General features: G+C 39.9%; 1 protein-coding gene across 2 annotated transcripts in view; it reads left to right on the forward strand.

Moving 5' to 3' along the window:
- Positions 1–361: 361 nt before the first annotated feature.
- The window catches only part of plppr2b (phospholipid phosphatase related 2b), a 52,288-nt gene continuing 35,816 nt past the window's right edge, over positions 362–16,833 (forward strand). Inside the window, exons 1-3 of one of the 2 annotated variants that reach the window (XM_086034144.1) lie at positions 362–792; positions 869–1,013; positions 7,411–7,518. In XM_086034144.1, the coding sequence (XP_085890270.1) occupies positions 7,411–7,518 (108 nt within the window). In that variant the 5' untranslated portion in view covers positions 362–792; positions 869–1,013. Of the gene's footprint in view, positions 1,014–7,410; positions 7,519–16,833 lie in introns of both variants that reach the window. The other variant, XM_086034145.1, reaches the window with a different exon arrangement.

Raw genomic sequence — 16,833 nt, forward strand, 5'->3', positions numbered from 1 at the left:
ACCTCTAGAACAAAAGCACGGTGTGAGCAGCATCATGCTTTTGGGCTCTTTTTCTTCAGCTGGACCTGTCCTAAGGCAAGATGGAGGGAATTATGAACAGTTCGAAATAGCAACATGAAACCTTCAGGCTTCTGCTGGAAAGTAGGGGAAAAAAAGGGGGTTAATCAGGTTCACTTTTTCATGGTGGCAGGTGTGTGCTGACTCTCATTTAGCTTGAGGTTGATGTGACTGGTTGGTTGCCATAATTCTGAACAGTTCCAGTTGTAAACCAGCGCGCACACTTGCACAACCCCATTATTTCATTTATTTTTACTTCCTCTCTCTTTTTCGATTGAGTTGTACTCCTGTGGTGGTCTCATGACGCAAAGTCGCAGGGTGCCTTCCATTTTAGCCACCGTCTCCAACACGTCTCTTTCCCTCCACATCTTGCTCTCATTTCCTACCCTGGTGCACACGCTGACCGTTTCATGTGCGCCGTCTCCTCTCCCGCTGTCACATTTTCTTATTATTATATATTTCCCACCCTCTGTTTTTTTTTCTCCCTCCTCCTCTCCGCCTCTCTGCTCCCACACACGCATGCAGATGCGCACACACTTTCTCTCCATCCCCCTCTCTTCTTTTTTTTTTTTTCCTCCCCTCTCCATCCTCTCGTATTCACCAACGACGACAGCCAGCAGCCTTTCTCTCCCGCCGAGCCTGTGGATCGGCTGTACTTGACTAATTAGCCTTGAAGTACTGTTGAAGATCATCATGTTCACGTCGACGACCTAGCAGCGGACTGCAGACGTATACGTAGGCCGGGAGGGTGCAGTGTGTCGGGCGCGGGCAAGAAGCTCGCTGTTCACTCTGAGCCTCTCGGACTTTTCAGTGATCAAGTGGCTAAAGTGAGAAGAGGTTGTGCTTTGAGAGGGACCAGAGACGGAAGCACAGAATGGACTGCCGGCGCTATTCCCGCTAGAGCGGGAGACTCCAAGGTGTCCGCTGCGAAAGCCTGCAACAGCCAGAGGTTTAAGGTGAGTTTTAAGTGTGGAACAGCCGCGTTTGTGTATATAGTGCCACTTGTTGGATCGAAAGCCAAGTTCACATGTATTTCATATGACTTCTATTTTTTTAAATATGTGTTAAGTGTACGGGAAAAGATGTGGCAATATCATGAGCGCACGCATGTGCGTGTGCATGAGAGCGCACCAGTGAGGGAGTCAACTGGTTCCTTTGTGCCCAAGGGGGGCCGATGGAAGCGCATCAATGTGAAAGACAGGGACAGAAGCACCAGAGACAATCAGTCACGCCAGCTTTATGCCTGATGGCATCTCTTGCTTGAGATGATGGGCACATTAAAAAAAAACAAAAAACCCATCTTGTGCATGTGCAGCGCAACTTCATGAGTGCACGTCAATGCACGTACGTTTAGGGTGCATTTGGCTTGACAAAATCTTTAGAACCGCTGTCGGTTTTGCACAGTGCACGGCACAATTGAGCAGACTGTACTTCCTCACATGGTGGCTTTGTATTACTAGTGTACTGCCAGGCATCTCTATATGGTAAGGTTTTTATTAAAACTCATTCACTGCCAAAAACGTTTTTATATGTCTTTTCACAGTCAAGCCCAGGAACTTATTCATATTTTTTCAAACGTTAGGGTAAAAGAGGGTCGTAAAATGTCTGGCAGTTAATGAGTTAAGAGGAAGGCTTTTCATGTGCACAAAGATATTTCTTGATTCATGCGCATATTTAGACAGTCGTCTGTCTTACTGTTTGTGGCATTACATTTTCTAGCACGTTACTCTCCTTGTGCGTTTGTCCCCAATTATATAAATCCACCTTGAAAAGTTTTCTCTCCAACTCAAACCCATATTGACGACACATGGTGGTATCACGCGATAGAAAAGATCATTACTGTACAACCATCTTGATCGACCACCTTTTAATTTGCAAATTAATTGGGGCCATTACTACTAGAGGCTACTATTTGAGGAAATATAATTACCTCTGATTACAGCCGCCAATCAACCCCCCTTTATTGTAATTCTCATTAGGAGGGTATTTATTGCAGGTCAAGTTACAATACGTCGTTTTGTTTCTCGTTCGTTCCTGTAAAGTGGCGAGCAAGCGCCGTCTCCGCATGCTGTGTTATCATTGCAAGTTCTTACCTCATTGGTTCAGTGAATGCTATTAAACTTGTTCAAGTCTTAATGAGCTGAGGCTCAGCTAATAGTGAATAAAGTCACAGGCATAATAATGAATTAGTATCTCCCATGAGGCAGACTGAAATCCAGGGGAAAGGGAGCCATATAAGTATAAGATCAGATAGCATGAATAATGATCCCGTAACTATTGTTTTTCCTGTGAGCGCAGTGTACAGTATATTGTTTATTTGTGCGCAGAGCATAATTATAAACCCTGCAACTCGGCGAAAGTGAAGGCTGGAAGTCTGTGTGACCCCGTTACCAACAGCTGAGAACAAGGTCTGTTCTGGTTCACATATCAAATTACAAACCATTCAGAGGCTTTAAACCCGACATAAATTAGTTTTCATATCTGAAAGGAACGTTCCCTGCTGGAACCAGAAGATAGCTGATTCTTCCCGTGTGGAATGCGACACAGTCACGCAACAGTAACTGGTTCACCTCCCTTTGTGAAACAACCTTGATTCAATTGCTTCTAAGCAAACCCTGTCACCAAGCTTCATCGAATCCCTAACGGCTTGACTTGATAAAACATTCAGTAAGTCTTTTACTTCACACAAACGAGGCCATCGACTGATAGGGAATCTGCGAAGGGCTTCTGTTGCTCAACGAGAGCAGTCAGTGAGAACAGACCTCAGTCAAGGCTTCGTCTATCACCTGCAAGGTCGACAAACGAACAGGTACAACCTAGAATCTTGATAGCTCAAAGGAAGTGCCGTCATATCCGTGTTAAGAATTTACCACTGCACTTCTCAGCTCTACATTCTTGTGGTTGGTTTTCCACCTCAAAGACGATGCTGGAAACGGCTAAATTCACTTAGCTTGGAAGAAATTAGTTGTCGCAAGACAACCAAGGGAAGGAAAACAAGGTTTTACCTCTCAGTATGTGGTTGATGGTCGATGAGTTGAATTTCAGCCAAGGGAGGGCCGAGGGAAAAAAAAAAAACAGAAAAAAAAAAAACAGATCAATGCAGCAAAGTGGAGACTGCGGAGCACACTGTAGCATCCTATGGAGCCCTTAAGGTGACATGGAAGTAAAAAAAAAAAAAATCTTTGCATTCCCTCACAAAAAACTTTGCGTTCCCTCGCAAAGATTACGAGATAACCCTTTTTTTTTTTTAAATGCGTGTTAATGTACTTCCAGGTCATTTTCCCGATAAACAAAAGCAACAAAGGGAGCGTTTTCAGTCGTGGGTGAGTTAAATTGAAGTAATTTGAAATTCGCTTGAAATACAAAGACATAAAATCAGTTCTTGATATGAAGCACGCTTTCCAAATAAGCGAAAAACATCTGAAGCGAGTGCTAAACAAAAGAGGACATCTCTTGAGCGTAAGGAGCGTTCCAAGTCCTCCTCCATCGCTCAAACAGCCGCGCATTAGCGGTTAGGCTGGATGCCAAACTGACCCGGACGTACATAAACACACATTTAAAACAAAATGCGTCCCCTTGCAAAAAAAAACCTCTAAAAAAAGTTGGGTTAAAAATAACACAATTTTGGGTCAAAAATGGACCGATCCACAACTTGGGTCAATTTGACCCAACTCTCTTTTTGCAGAAAACAACCAACCAAAAATTGGTAGATTTGTACAAAACAATGCAAGAAAGTGTGTCAAATAGACCCAATTTGTGTATCGGTCCATTTTATCTCGCAATCTTTGCCTCGGCATACTAGTAACCACAAATACAAGCAGTTTGTTTTTATCAATGCAACAAGTGTGTGGCGAAGCTGTGATTAGACCACTGCACACCGCACAATAGAAAAATGGGCATAAAAGCACCACACAAGTACGTTTCCATGACAAAAACAGGAACCTAAAAAGAGAAATCCACAAACTGCACTTGGTGATATACTGTACACGAGTCTACTGAAAAGGGGAATTAACGGAGTTAAACCAAGGAAGTTAAATTGCGTTTATTCACTCCTATCTTTGGTGCTCAGGTGCTCCATGCTTTGTAATCCTCCCTTCTTCTCAACGGGAACTAAAATCGATCGGGGTAAGGGCTGACAAGGCGGCAGAAGATATACCCTCTTAAATTGTCATCGTGGAGATAAGATAATACACTTAATATGTGAAGAGGCAGAGAATAATGTAGAATATTGACATTTTGCTGGTGGCCTTTTGATAAAAACATGATTTGAAAGTTCTGTGATCTTCGCCTTGTGAGCATTGTGCTATCAGATTGCAGAGGAATCGCTTTTTTTTCCCCAAAGCCTTTTCATGTGAGAAACCCCTCCATTTTTCAAAGACGGCCTTCCTCTTGTTACCTCCGATTCGTTCTGTTGTTCCACTTAGGGGTACCTCTTGGAAGTGGCACACTTTTCCCTCAACTTTTACCGTTTTATCTGGCTATTATTTCCCGCTGCTGAGCCTGCGAGCGTTCAACTTCTCTCTCCCAATGTCTGCATCATGACTTTTTATCTCTTATCTCTTTCTACCAGGCTTTTGTTTTTGATCATCACGTCTGTGCTTCACTATTACCTGCGCTTGCCCCCAAGTATAGTTGGTGTGTTTGTATATACTGTACATCTGTATGGGTGGGTGTACATAAAAATATGACAAAGACCTGATTATTCACTTATATTATGAGAAATGTAATTCAAAAGATGTATCCAAACCAGCGGTGTTTAACGGGCTACCAACAGTGTATCAATCCATTTATTGGCACCGATGACAGAGAAGGACATAACTGATCTTTGTCAATGGCTTTTTGGACAGGTATCCATCTGGGAAAATGTTCTGTGGACAAACACACAAATATTGTATGTGGTTATTGCAACGAGATTAACCCTCTATGAAAAAAAAAAAAAAAAAAAAATTTTATGTATTTATTTCTACATTTGAATTTTCCCTTAGGGGATCATTAGAGGATCATCTGGTCTTTGAAGTGTGCTACCCATTGTAAGGTTTGGGCGGTAACATTTTGGGTTCTGATCTCGATCCTAAGCAGAGTCCTTTAAAAAAGATGACCAAAAAAAAAAAAAATCATGCAAGCATTCAATAGGAACAAATGGCTGTCAGCTGATTTAACATAAAGTTCACATCATAAACCAAGACTTTTCCCCTCCATCTGTAACCCCTGCGGCTTAAACAAGGATGTGGTTGAAATGCGGATTTTTACAAGCCCAAGAGTATCATGTTCTCGTTTATTCTTAGCTTCTCTTTAACTCAGCAACATTGTGTTTACTGTTCATGAATCTTTCGATGAGCTTCATGTTGAAATGTCAGCTCTTCACGCTTTTGAATCAAATCCGCACACATTAAAGCATTCAGATTGGTAGCTATTCATATCTGCTCTGCTCAAGCGCACGCCGACATTATTTGTGTTTTTGCAGTATTATTTTCCACTTGGATGTATCTCCTAGACTTTGTGCTTTTTATTTCCTATCGTGTCCGACCCACCTGAATGTGCATTGTTTATTTTGGCAAATCTTCAAATGAACGGCTGTATGTTCTTGCCCATCACCATAAATTGTCAGTCTAAGTGTAGGTCGGTTGAAATGATGAAAGCTTGACTGCTGGTCTGAAGTTTCTTTTTAATCCCTTTTTGGCTCGTTACACCTTAAGAGCTTGTTGCCACTTTGAACCAGGCTAAGTGTCCTCAAATTTTTGAATTTGTCTTCTGTGAATCTGTTTTACCTCTTTAAAACCGTCAGAATATGCGCCGTCGCTGTCTAATTCACCGTTATCCCTTTCCGGGTTCCTTCAAAGTAAAACTTCTGCCCAACAGGAAGTTAAAAAAAATAAGATGTCCAAGATTGTAGAAACATTTAGCAAATAAACCTGTTGTCCTTTACACTTTCAATCACAAAGTATCACTGGCATAATAATCAGCTGAACATGTGCGCTAGCTACATGCTAACATGAAATGGGAAATGCAATAGTTGGGCTAATGTTAAATGGCATTGCTATTTCAGCAATAATCAAACAAGTAAAGAAGGAATCAACCCAAACACTTTTTTTTTCAAGAATATGTTCCCAGCAGGCTCGCTAGTTGAAACACGGCATTCTGATTAATATTGCTTGTGGAATATGAGTTAAGCAGCAAAATCCACCCGTGTCTAACCATCTCAAGGGTCGGCAATTTTGTCACTTCTGTCGACTGAAAATGACATCACAACTGCTCAGGGCTCAGGTAACGACCAATCACGGCTCAGTTTCAGAAAACAAGTGCGCTGTGATTGTTCGTTATCTGAGTCCCGAGCACCTGTGATGTCATTTTCAGTCGACAGAAGTGACAAAATGGCCGCCCCCTGAGACGGCTAAGCACGGGTGGATTAACTCTTATTCCACAAACGCAATATTTACCAGAATGCCTTGTTTCAACTAGTGGGCTTGCATAGAACATTTTGTAGAAAAATATATGTTTAGGTTGACTTCTACTTTAAGCATAAATGCATGAATCAGTAATACATAGAAATAGAACATATATCAGTATTCACAGGCATATATTCTCTGCTCTGTGGAAGCAGAACTGCTATAGCTTTAGTTTATCATTGATTAACTCTATCTGTGTTACATTACTGCCAGGCTAAGGTGTGCACATCAGAGAGGGAAACACACTCATATTTTTATGTGCAATACATGCACCTCATAGTTCAGTGCACTCAATCGTCCCAATTTCACAGTACTTACTTATAAATTGCTGTGCAAACCAAATAGTGAAGAATGGTGCCTTTGTTACTGTACAGGGCCATGTTTTCTTCTTCTTCATAGGAAATTACTATTATTAGTGAGCAAAATCTCAAATTAGTTTAGAATCAATCATCGGTTATTGACGGTGTAGTGGTTCACTTCTATGTATGTATGTATACTGAAAGGGCAGCATGGACACAGTTCCCACTTCCCACTGTGATGATATGAATGTCAATGTGAATTGTTGTTTGAATTCTCTAAATGTGCCTTGTGATCGGCCGGTGACCAGTCCACCTATCGCCCAAAGACAGCTCGGATAGGATCCAGATTCTGATGATACACATTTCAATTAATTTCAAAAGACATTCTATACTTAACTTTATACAAACAATTCAAGTGTTCCAAATGTTAATGTTGGTGCCCAAAGCTGTAGAATTGTTGACAAATCTAATAACTTAACTATAATTCATTTTATTTGCGGTAGTGGCTTTAATTTGAGATTCTTGATTGATTCCCTAATTGATTTTGCTCATTCGACTCATACTAAACAAATCAAATGAACCGAAGCTTTTCCGATGACCTTTTACAGATGATTGACACACGGCTGGCGGCCCAGAGGCGGGAGATGAAACTTCTCGATGACAGCAGCTATCAAAAGACCAGCACCTACATCGTGCCCTGCTTCCTCTTTGTCGAGGTGAGACATTGAAAGTGGGTCACTTTTGACCTGTTTACTCATCGACCAATATGGTGGCACATTTCTGGGGTAATTTGATTCTTAGCAAAGTTCTATGCGGTATGCATGAGGAGCTCTGCAAAACAGTTTGCACCTGTCTTCTTAACTTTAACTCCTGATAAATCGCAAGAGCATGCCAGCTGGTCCTAATTAGGTATGCGCGATGTGGGAGGGGTGACACGCCACATTTTGCGCCAAGATGTTGTTTAATGCTGTAAGATCACAGTGCTTTAGAAAATTACGAGAAATCATAATGATGAGGGTATAATTGTGGCTTATTTTATACAACTTGAGAATAATGTGAATAATTTTGTTGAACTATGTCGGAACAGAAATGCATAAATGTATCCTGGAATGTCCATTGGATTTGTTGTAATTCAGTTAAGAAAAAATGCAATGGTGAACGCCACATCTCAGGATTTAAGAACTGTGGGCCTTTTTCTAAGCGCCTGGACTTAGTCGCTTTTCATTTACGCAGATTCCCGTCCAGACTTCTGTTAGCACCATGATGTGTAAGGTATAAACGAGGGCAGCCTTACTAAAGAGGCATGACTCATTAACAATGGAGGCTGTCTGAAAATAATGAGAAAATGGAGTTGGGGATGTTCTACTAATCCGAATTCAATTACAATTACGATTATTAAACTCCACAATTACAAAATTGGCATAATCGTAAAAAAACAATTATTAATATGCATTTATATCCAACGTACTATATTTGTTTTCACAAGGAAATCATACTTGAAATGTGTACATTTGCACCTTTTTAAAAATTTTATAATAACTATTTTTATAAAATTTAGTTTGGTCCAAAAGGAAAGTACTTACATTTATTTGTCTTTATATTTTTAAACATTTTCCTGTTTTGTACCCAAAAAATAAATGATCGTTTGAATAATCCATCCATCCATTATCTGTACCGCTTATCCTCACAAGGGTCGCGGGGCGTGCTGGAGCCTATCCCAGCTGTCTTTGGGCAGGAGGCGGGGGACACCCTGAATTGGTTGCCAGCCAATCGCAGGGCACACAGAGACAAACATCCGCACTCACAATCACACCTAGGGGCAATTTAGAGTATCCAATCAACTTACCATGCATGTTTTTGGAATGTGGGAGGAAACCGGAGTACCCGGAGAAAACCCACGCAGGCACGGGGAGAACATGCAAACTCCACACAGGGAGGCCGGAGCCGGGATCGAACCCACGACCTCTGAACTGTGAGGCGGACGTGCTAACCAGTCGACCACCGTGCCGCCCGTTTGAATAATGGTGATTTCAATTATTACCAAAATAATTTTGATTCATATTTTTTTTTCACAATTGAGCAACCCTAGATGGAGTTTTCCCAAGACTTGTGAATATCATTGAACCCCTTGAAAAAAAAAATAATTCAAATTTTTTTAAATGACTTACACTTTGAAGAAGAGCATTTTTTTTTCTTCCCAATTCGGGATTAAATAAATCCAATAAATGGATTGATGGCTGATTAAGATGTACTTTAGATTATTGAAAATCAGTAGCTTCACGTCTCACAAATGAATATGCCCACACACAAACTAGGTTGAATTAAATGAATGAAGTACTTGGAAATTCTGTGCTATCGGCCAAAATATAGTACATCAGTGGGAAGGTGTACACTTTACCACCACTGCCCTGAAGCATGGAGAGGCTACAGACCTCCATGAAAAAAAATCTGCGGCATTCGCGCTCACTTCAGTTGACGTGCTCAGAGAGGAGCGTAGAGTAGATACAGATGAATTTAAGTAACTACGGTGACTACCTGTTTTCAAATTAAGAGTCTAAAATGTATAATGTCCTTAATTAAAACTAGAAACAACAATATTTTCCTTTTTGGTGCATTTAAAATTTCAAACAGTGGCAGGATGAATACATTTGAGAGCTTTCTGGAAGTCTTTTTTTTCCCCCCAATATACACAATAGTTGTGGGATACATCTAATTATCTATGTTTTGCTTTGAATGTTTTAAAGCACTTTGAGTTGCATTTTTATGTATGAAAAGTGCTATATAAATAAAATGTGATTGATTGATTGATTGATTATAGTGCTACGTTCACACAGAAGGTGAAATTCCGCAACTGCGCATCTTTTTACACTTGCATGGAGGAATGGGACGCGTAAATTAATAGTAAGAAATGCTGTTTGATGAAGGACATTGTTTCTAGAGCTGCATCACAATATATTTGATCTAGAACTGAGGCACATATTAAAAAGTAACTCACCCACAGCTGACGGACAAATGAATCATTTGCATATTGTTGTTCTCTTCCTTTCATCTCCTGTTTCTTCCACTTGCTTTCACATTTCTTTCTTCCATCGTTTCACACGCTTTTTAAGGCGGATTAAAAACAACAATGGGCATCGGCTGGGAAAGTGACAAAATTAGCTGGATTTTTATTCAGTTCACTGGCTCCCATAAAATGTGATTGATTTCATTAAATTAGCCGGGCTGGAAATGATCAGAGGAAGACACTTACAAGTTGGCTCTGTTGCATCTGGTCGACTCTATTGCATTTGTCACATATGCAGTTTTTTTTAGCGAAACATATGCAGAGTTTTATGTCAAGTAATTTTTAGTTTATGAAAGTTTAGCTCTAAATTTCAAGCCATTTTAAAAGATGTACTGGACATTAGGCTTTAAGGAGGTTGTTCCATAGTGGTGGGCAGTTAGGATATTGTAGAGGCAAGCATTCCGAATGCGTCAGACTACATGTGTCGTCTTACTTGTCACACAAGTGGAAATTTCGATAATATGAGTGACCTTTTCATCGCTGTATGATACTGCTTTGCTATAGCGATTTCCATTCATGGTTCCATAATCAACATCTCACTTTTTTCCTCTCTGCCAACACAAAATGCCAATGCAAGACACTCCTGCAGAGATCATCTCTAAGGTGCTTGCTGCCACCACTCGAGATGGCATTTTAGCGCGATTTGAGGCATATTTATCCTAAAATAACGTTCTATGTTCCTAATTAAGAAAAACAGAAAACGTAATGCAAATCTCCGACTGTACTTGGTTTAAAACCCTGTACAATGATAACAAGGAATCTTGGCCGTCTTGGCAATGGTTTGCTTTTCAGCTGGAAGCATCGTCATGGTAACTGATGCTGAACTCCTAACTTGTTCCAGAACGGGCTTTTTTTTTTCTTTTTCTTTTTTTTTTAAGATAACAAAATCGAAACTGTCCTAGTTGTTATGGATATTTGGCAGTAAGGACGGTGAGGAGGTGTCTGAAGAAGTTTTCAGGCGTTCACTTTGATATGATCCCAGACAAGCGGCACAGATTTTCTGCAGAAAGAACCGCTTCGTGATTGCTGACCTTTATTTACCAGTCGGCAAATTAAGTAAATGTCCCTGCTTTGATAGTTTGCACTGATATTACTGATGATCCACTTAATGTATTCCTTCAACACACTGGAGGGTTATAGCACACAAATGTTGTCTTTGGCCAACCAATCTAGGGGAATTTGACAATTCGCATGTATTTAAACGTAAAACAAAACAATATGAATCACTTCCCTTAGTAGGGGAAACCCCATCTGTGGCTGAATTAGCTTGACTAATGTAATCCTCAACTCTTCCCACGACTTTCTTCCCTCCTTCTCTCTGTATAATCCTCAAATGACCTGATGGAACGCTTGTGGTCTCTGCTGCATTCCCTAATTAATTGACCTAATTAGGAATGAAACCCAATTAGCCTGTGCCACTGCTAACACAATCCACGCCTTGCAGGTCCTCCGAGCCACTCCAACAATCAGATGGATGAGCTTTGTACTCGAGTGTGCCTCTTGGAATTGTAACCGACAATGTAAAGTTTAATTTATTAAAGCTTTAAGGCGGAAGTCAACCCAAACATATTTTTTTCAAGAATATGTTCTATGCAAGCCCACTAGTTGAAACAAGGCATTCTGATCAATATTGCATTTGTGGAATAAGAGTTAATCCACCCGTTTTTAGCCATCTCTTGGGGCGGCCATTTTGTTACTTCTGTCGACTAAAAATGAGGGCTCGGGTAACGACCAATCACAGCCTACCTGTTTTCTACAGATGAGCCGTGATTGGTCGTTACCTGAGCCCTGAGCATTTGTGATGTCATTTTCAGTCGACAGACGTGACAAAATGGCCGCCCCAAAAGATGGCTGAAAACGGGCGGATTCTGCTGTACGTATGTATGCTGGATTAATGAATTGTTTCAACTAGTCGGCCTGCTGGGAACATATTCTTGAAAAAAATGTGATTGGGTTGATTTCCACTTTAAGGTTTAAGAATTTAGTAGAAAAGTTTGAGTTTTAAAATAAATAACGTGAACGTAGCAATACAGTATTGAGGACGGATGATAGTCTGGTGATCTACCCACGATGCCTTTGCGATCAACCGGTCGATCTCAATCGACGTAATGGGCACTCCTGATTTAGAGTAATTCAGTCCAGACTCCAAACTCACACCATCATAAAATCTTTATTAATTGTGCAGGCGATTTGTTGCCTGTTGTCTTGTTTTAATATTAGGTAACCAGTGTGATAGTGATGCAGGAAAAAAACAACAACACCTCAGATGTCTTTTTTTCCACACTAGTTTAAAATAGACACATAATGCTCCACCTTTTGATTCCAAATGACAAGCGTATAGAAGCTAACTAGTCAACAGCTAGCAAGAAGCTAACATTAGCTGCGTACACCATGTACACTTTACTCCGTGTTCCCTCTTGTCACCACCAAAACCACCTCACCTGTTTCACTGTATGAGCTCATTTCTGCGATTTATTGTACGACACGACACACCTTGGTTACAGCGGCACAGATATCCCACAATCCCCGCAGGTTTAGCCAGCATCTTAAGCTTGCTTTTATTTCCCTCCTTGTTCTCTCACATTGGCTTATTCTTGACATCCTTTGGAGATAAAATGATTTTTCAAGATTTTTTTTTTTGTTTTTTTTTTTTAATGTAACACTTCAATGATGCGCCACTCATTGCCCGTTATTCTCTCTGACAGCCTCTCAACCTCTCCCCAGTCGGTCTCTCCTGACAGATCCAAGATCCATCAAGTGTCATTGCTCTCCAGCGCTCATTGCCTTGAGTAATAACGTAGACCTATTGGAGCTCTCCATTACCACCCTTCCTTGCCTTTTCTCCTCACTAAAAGTTGTGCCGTTGCAAAGACCTCTCTTGGCCTTTGCGCTTCCTTCCTTGCTGTATTATATTTTCAATTTCCTCTTGTCTCTCTCGGCATGTCATCCTGCGCTCTGTTGCGGGCCAGAAAACCTTGTCTTTGTTTGAAGCTTATCATTATGCCTGCCTCATTGTGCTGCACAATATATCGCATGGCCCATGCAAGAAATTAATACTTTCATTTGTGAGCTTGTGGACAACAAAATCCACCCGTTTTTAGCCGTCGTCGTTATCTGAACCCTGAGGGTCTGTGATGTCATTTTCAGTCGACAGAAGTGACAAAATGGCCGCCCCAAGAGATGACGAAAGACGGGTGGATTTTGCTGTTTAACTCATATTTCATATTAATCAGAATGCCTAGTTTCAACTAGTGGGACTGCATAGAACATATTTTAGAAAAAAATATGTTTGGGTTGACTTCCTCTTAAGAAAATGTTCTGTGCAGCCCCACTAGTCTAAACACGGCATTCTGATTAATATCGCCTTTGTGGAATATGAGTTAAGCAGCAAAATCCACCCGTTTTTAGCCATCTCAGGGGGCGGCCATTTTGTGTTTTCTGTCGACTGAGAATGACATCCCAGTTCTTCAGGGCTCAGATAACGACCAATTATGGCTCAGCTTGAGAAAACAGGTGAGTCGTGATTGTTCACTACCTGAGCCCTGTGTAACTGTGATGTCATTTTCAGTCGACAGAAAGTGGCAAAATGGCCACCCTCTGAGATGGCTAAAAACGGATGAATTTTGCTGCTTAACTCCAGAGGTTGTGGGTTCGATCCCCCGGCCATCGTGACCGTGTCAAAGTATCCTTAAGCAAGATACTGAACCCCCAGTTGCTCCTGATGCAGCGTCATCAGTAGTTAAAATGAGATACAGTATGAAGCGCTTTGAGTACCAAAGGTAGAAAAGCACTTTACAAGTGACAGCCTTACCATAATCCACAAACGTAATATTAATCAGAATGCCGTCTTTAGACTAGATAAAGCACATAGAACAGTTTCGTGTAAAAAAAATTTTTAGATTGACTTTCAAAAATCGCCACTCAATAAGAAATCAGTAAGTAGTCTGCTTAGGCTAACACAATGAAAATATGAACGAGAGAATTTGTTCATGTTTTCATTCTGCTCCCTTGCTAATGTTCATATTGAAGCAACATGCTGTAACATAGCTCCCCCCGCAGGGCCTTCACTCCTTTGTTGTTATATTACCATCTCATTACCTATTTCGTATTTCTCTTCCTATGGTGCAAATGTTGTTGCTGACTCTGTCCTTTTCCGCTAGTTTCTTACTGCGAATCTTTCGACAATCTGCCGTCTGCTACTCTCCATTTCCTTATATCTGTGTTTTGATGGCTTTGTTCCTTATCACTTTGTGTCTCAAGGCTGGTCTGCCACTATCTTAGATAGCTCATTTTATCTTGTGCTCAAACTTTTCAAGTTTGAAGCCTCTTCTTTATTCTCACTGAGTCGTCATTTTCTTTCCATTTGCTCATTCTTGTAAAGTGGAATGTGAGAGCCTGCCTTTTCCCCTTCCTTTAGCGCTTTCAAAAAGTATGAATATTTTCTGACATTGGAAAAGCTCAAAAATCCTTTTAAAAATCTGACGGACGCCTGATTGAATTTGAAAGGCGCGCACAGTAGAGTGAACATTTTCCCCATGACACGTTCCAAAGAAAGAAGTTGAAACAATTAATTAAAAGAAATAAACTGTACATGGGAATTGTTACGTAATATTCATACTGCTTACTTGTAAAAAGAAATGAACTACGTAAAATCAAAAATCACTCAGTCTTAACGTTGATGATGAATTTCAAAGGCATAATTTAAAGGAATTTCATGTTGCACAGATGCCTCACACATGTACATTGCAAGTTACCCACACAATTTTTATAGACAAGCTGCCTCTAATTATGTACATTTCGTTATGCGAACAGTCTCAGCTTGGACGAGCGGACGGATCTACGTTGTGCTTCTGATTTAACCATCATTGATTCTGTGCGTAACTCATTGCGATAGATGTGCTTTTTTTTTAAACTTTTAATTAGACCTCAGAATGACTTAAAGATTACTGTTGGCTGCAAACTCGCCCAAAAAAACAACATCAAACTCAATGTCTGCTCCGCGCCAGTAGATAGAAGTTCCGCTTACTCACACGCTTCTTCTAATCACAACTCCAACAGCGGCTGCCTAGAGTTCTGATTAACATGTTAAAATAAAAAAAGTTTGACAGTATTTACAATATGTACAGAATTTATTGTATTGGAGCGTCTCTTACTTTGGGAAGAAAAAAAAAAACCAGGATATTATGCAAGTGGATCCTTTGTACTGTAATTTAATTTTAATTTAGTGAAAGTTTCATTTTTTAACAGGGTGAAGGTTATCCATGAAGAGCATTCAGCAGAGGAAGATGAAACTCAGGAGGAGGTTTCGTAAGATAAACTAAATAAATAAATAAAAGAAATATGCAGCAAATGGAGTGATGTGCCATCAAAAACCACCATCCCAATTAAACTGTAGCTAACAGAATAATTAGTCTTTTAATTGACAATGTGATGTCCCCAAAAAATTTTTGGGGGTGTAAAAAAACAATATATTATAAAATTTACAAACAAAAGAAAAAAAAATTAGAATAAGATCAAATTGTGAATTAGTCTTTTTTTCAATGGAGAAGCTGTTGTCCTTCTCCCCACTCACTTAAAGCGGAAGTCAACCCACGCGTATTTTTTTCAAGAATATGTTCTCAGCAGGCCCACTAGTTGAAACACAGCATTCTGATTAATTTTGCGTTTGTGAAATATAAGTTAAGTAGCAAAATGCACTTGTTTTTAGCCATCTCTGGGGGTGGCCATTTTGTCTTCTGTCGACTGAAAATGACATCACAACTGCTTACAACGACCAATCACAGCTGACCTGTTCTCTGAATCTGAGCCATGATTGGTCGTTGTGAGCAGTTGTGATGTCATTTTCAGTCGACAGAAGACAAAATGGCCGCCCCCGGAGATGGCTAAAAACGAGTGGATTAACACTTATTCCACAAACGCAATATTTATCTGAATGCCCTGTTTCAACTAGTGGGCTTGCATAAAACATATTCTTGAAAAAAATATGTTTGCGTTGATTTCCGCTTTAAAGTTAAAGCGCAAATTTGAACAATAACTACTTATGTACTTATGTTTGATTATTAGTGTTATTTCTTCATAACGAAGTATTTCATTTTCACTTATTTCCATAAAGAACTGTATTTATTTTCAACCAAACACTGATCAAAATTAGAAATATATATATATATATATATATATATATATATATATATATATATATATATATATATATATACATATATATATACATATATGTATATATATATATATATATATATATATATATATATATATATATATATATATATACATATATATATACATATATGTAGAATAAAATGTATTTAACATAATTTGGGAGCTGGAATGGATTAATTGCATTTCCATTCATTTCAGTGGGACAGGTGACCTCGATTTACAAACATTTCCAGTTACGAGCGGGGAAATTAAGAATTTAATGTAATTAAATCAGTTACATTATGGTTACCCACAACAATCTTAACTAATTTAACCTGTAGCATACAATACAAATGACATAAAATAAAGTAGAAAATGAATCCTGACTAGGGAATTATGCAACAGTATTGGGCCAATTCCCACCATTGGAGTCCTTCAAGTTTTTATCTCTGCCTTTTTACTGACATCATCTGTTCAGGCCCTGGTGAGCCCTCAGCATGCAGACACAAGGTGTACTGGTGTCTTGAGCATCTTTCTCTATTACTGTTGTGAATTCAGCAGAGCACTGACTGCACCAATTATAAATAGCATCCTATTTATCTAGCTGCATCGGGCCCACAGCTCCCGACAACAAAACATCTTCCTTTCCTTTTGCGTTCACGCTTTTCGTCCTCATTCCTTCCCCAGATTGACTGTGTGCCTCCGTACATCTTTTACCTCCAGGCAAGACTTTTGTCGAGTGTGTTTGCTCTTTTTCTCCGCAAAAAAATCATTTGTTCCACACAGCTTTACTCTTGCCAAACCGCCCCCC

This window comes from Filicampus tigris, chromosome 6 (assembly GCF_054856515.1).
Source record: "Filicampus tigris isolate MCC_2025a chromosome 6, RoL_Ftig_1.0, whole genome shotgun sequence".
NCBI classification, from domain to species: Eukaryota; Metazoa; Chordata; class Actinopteri; order Syngnathiformes; family Syngnathidae; genus Filicampus; species Filicampus tigris.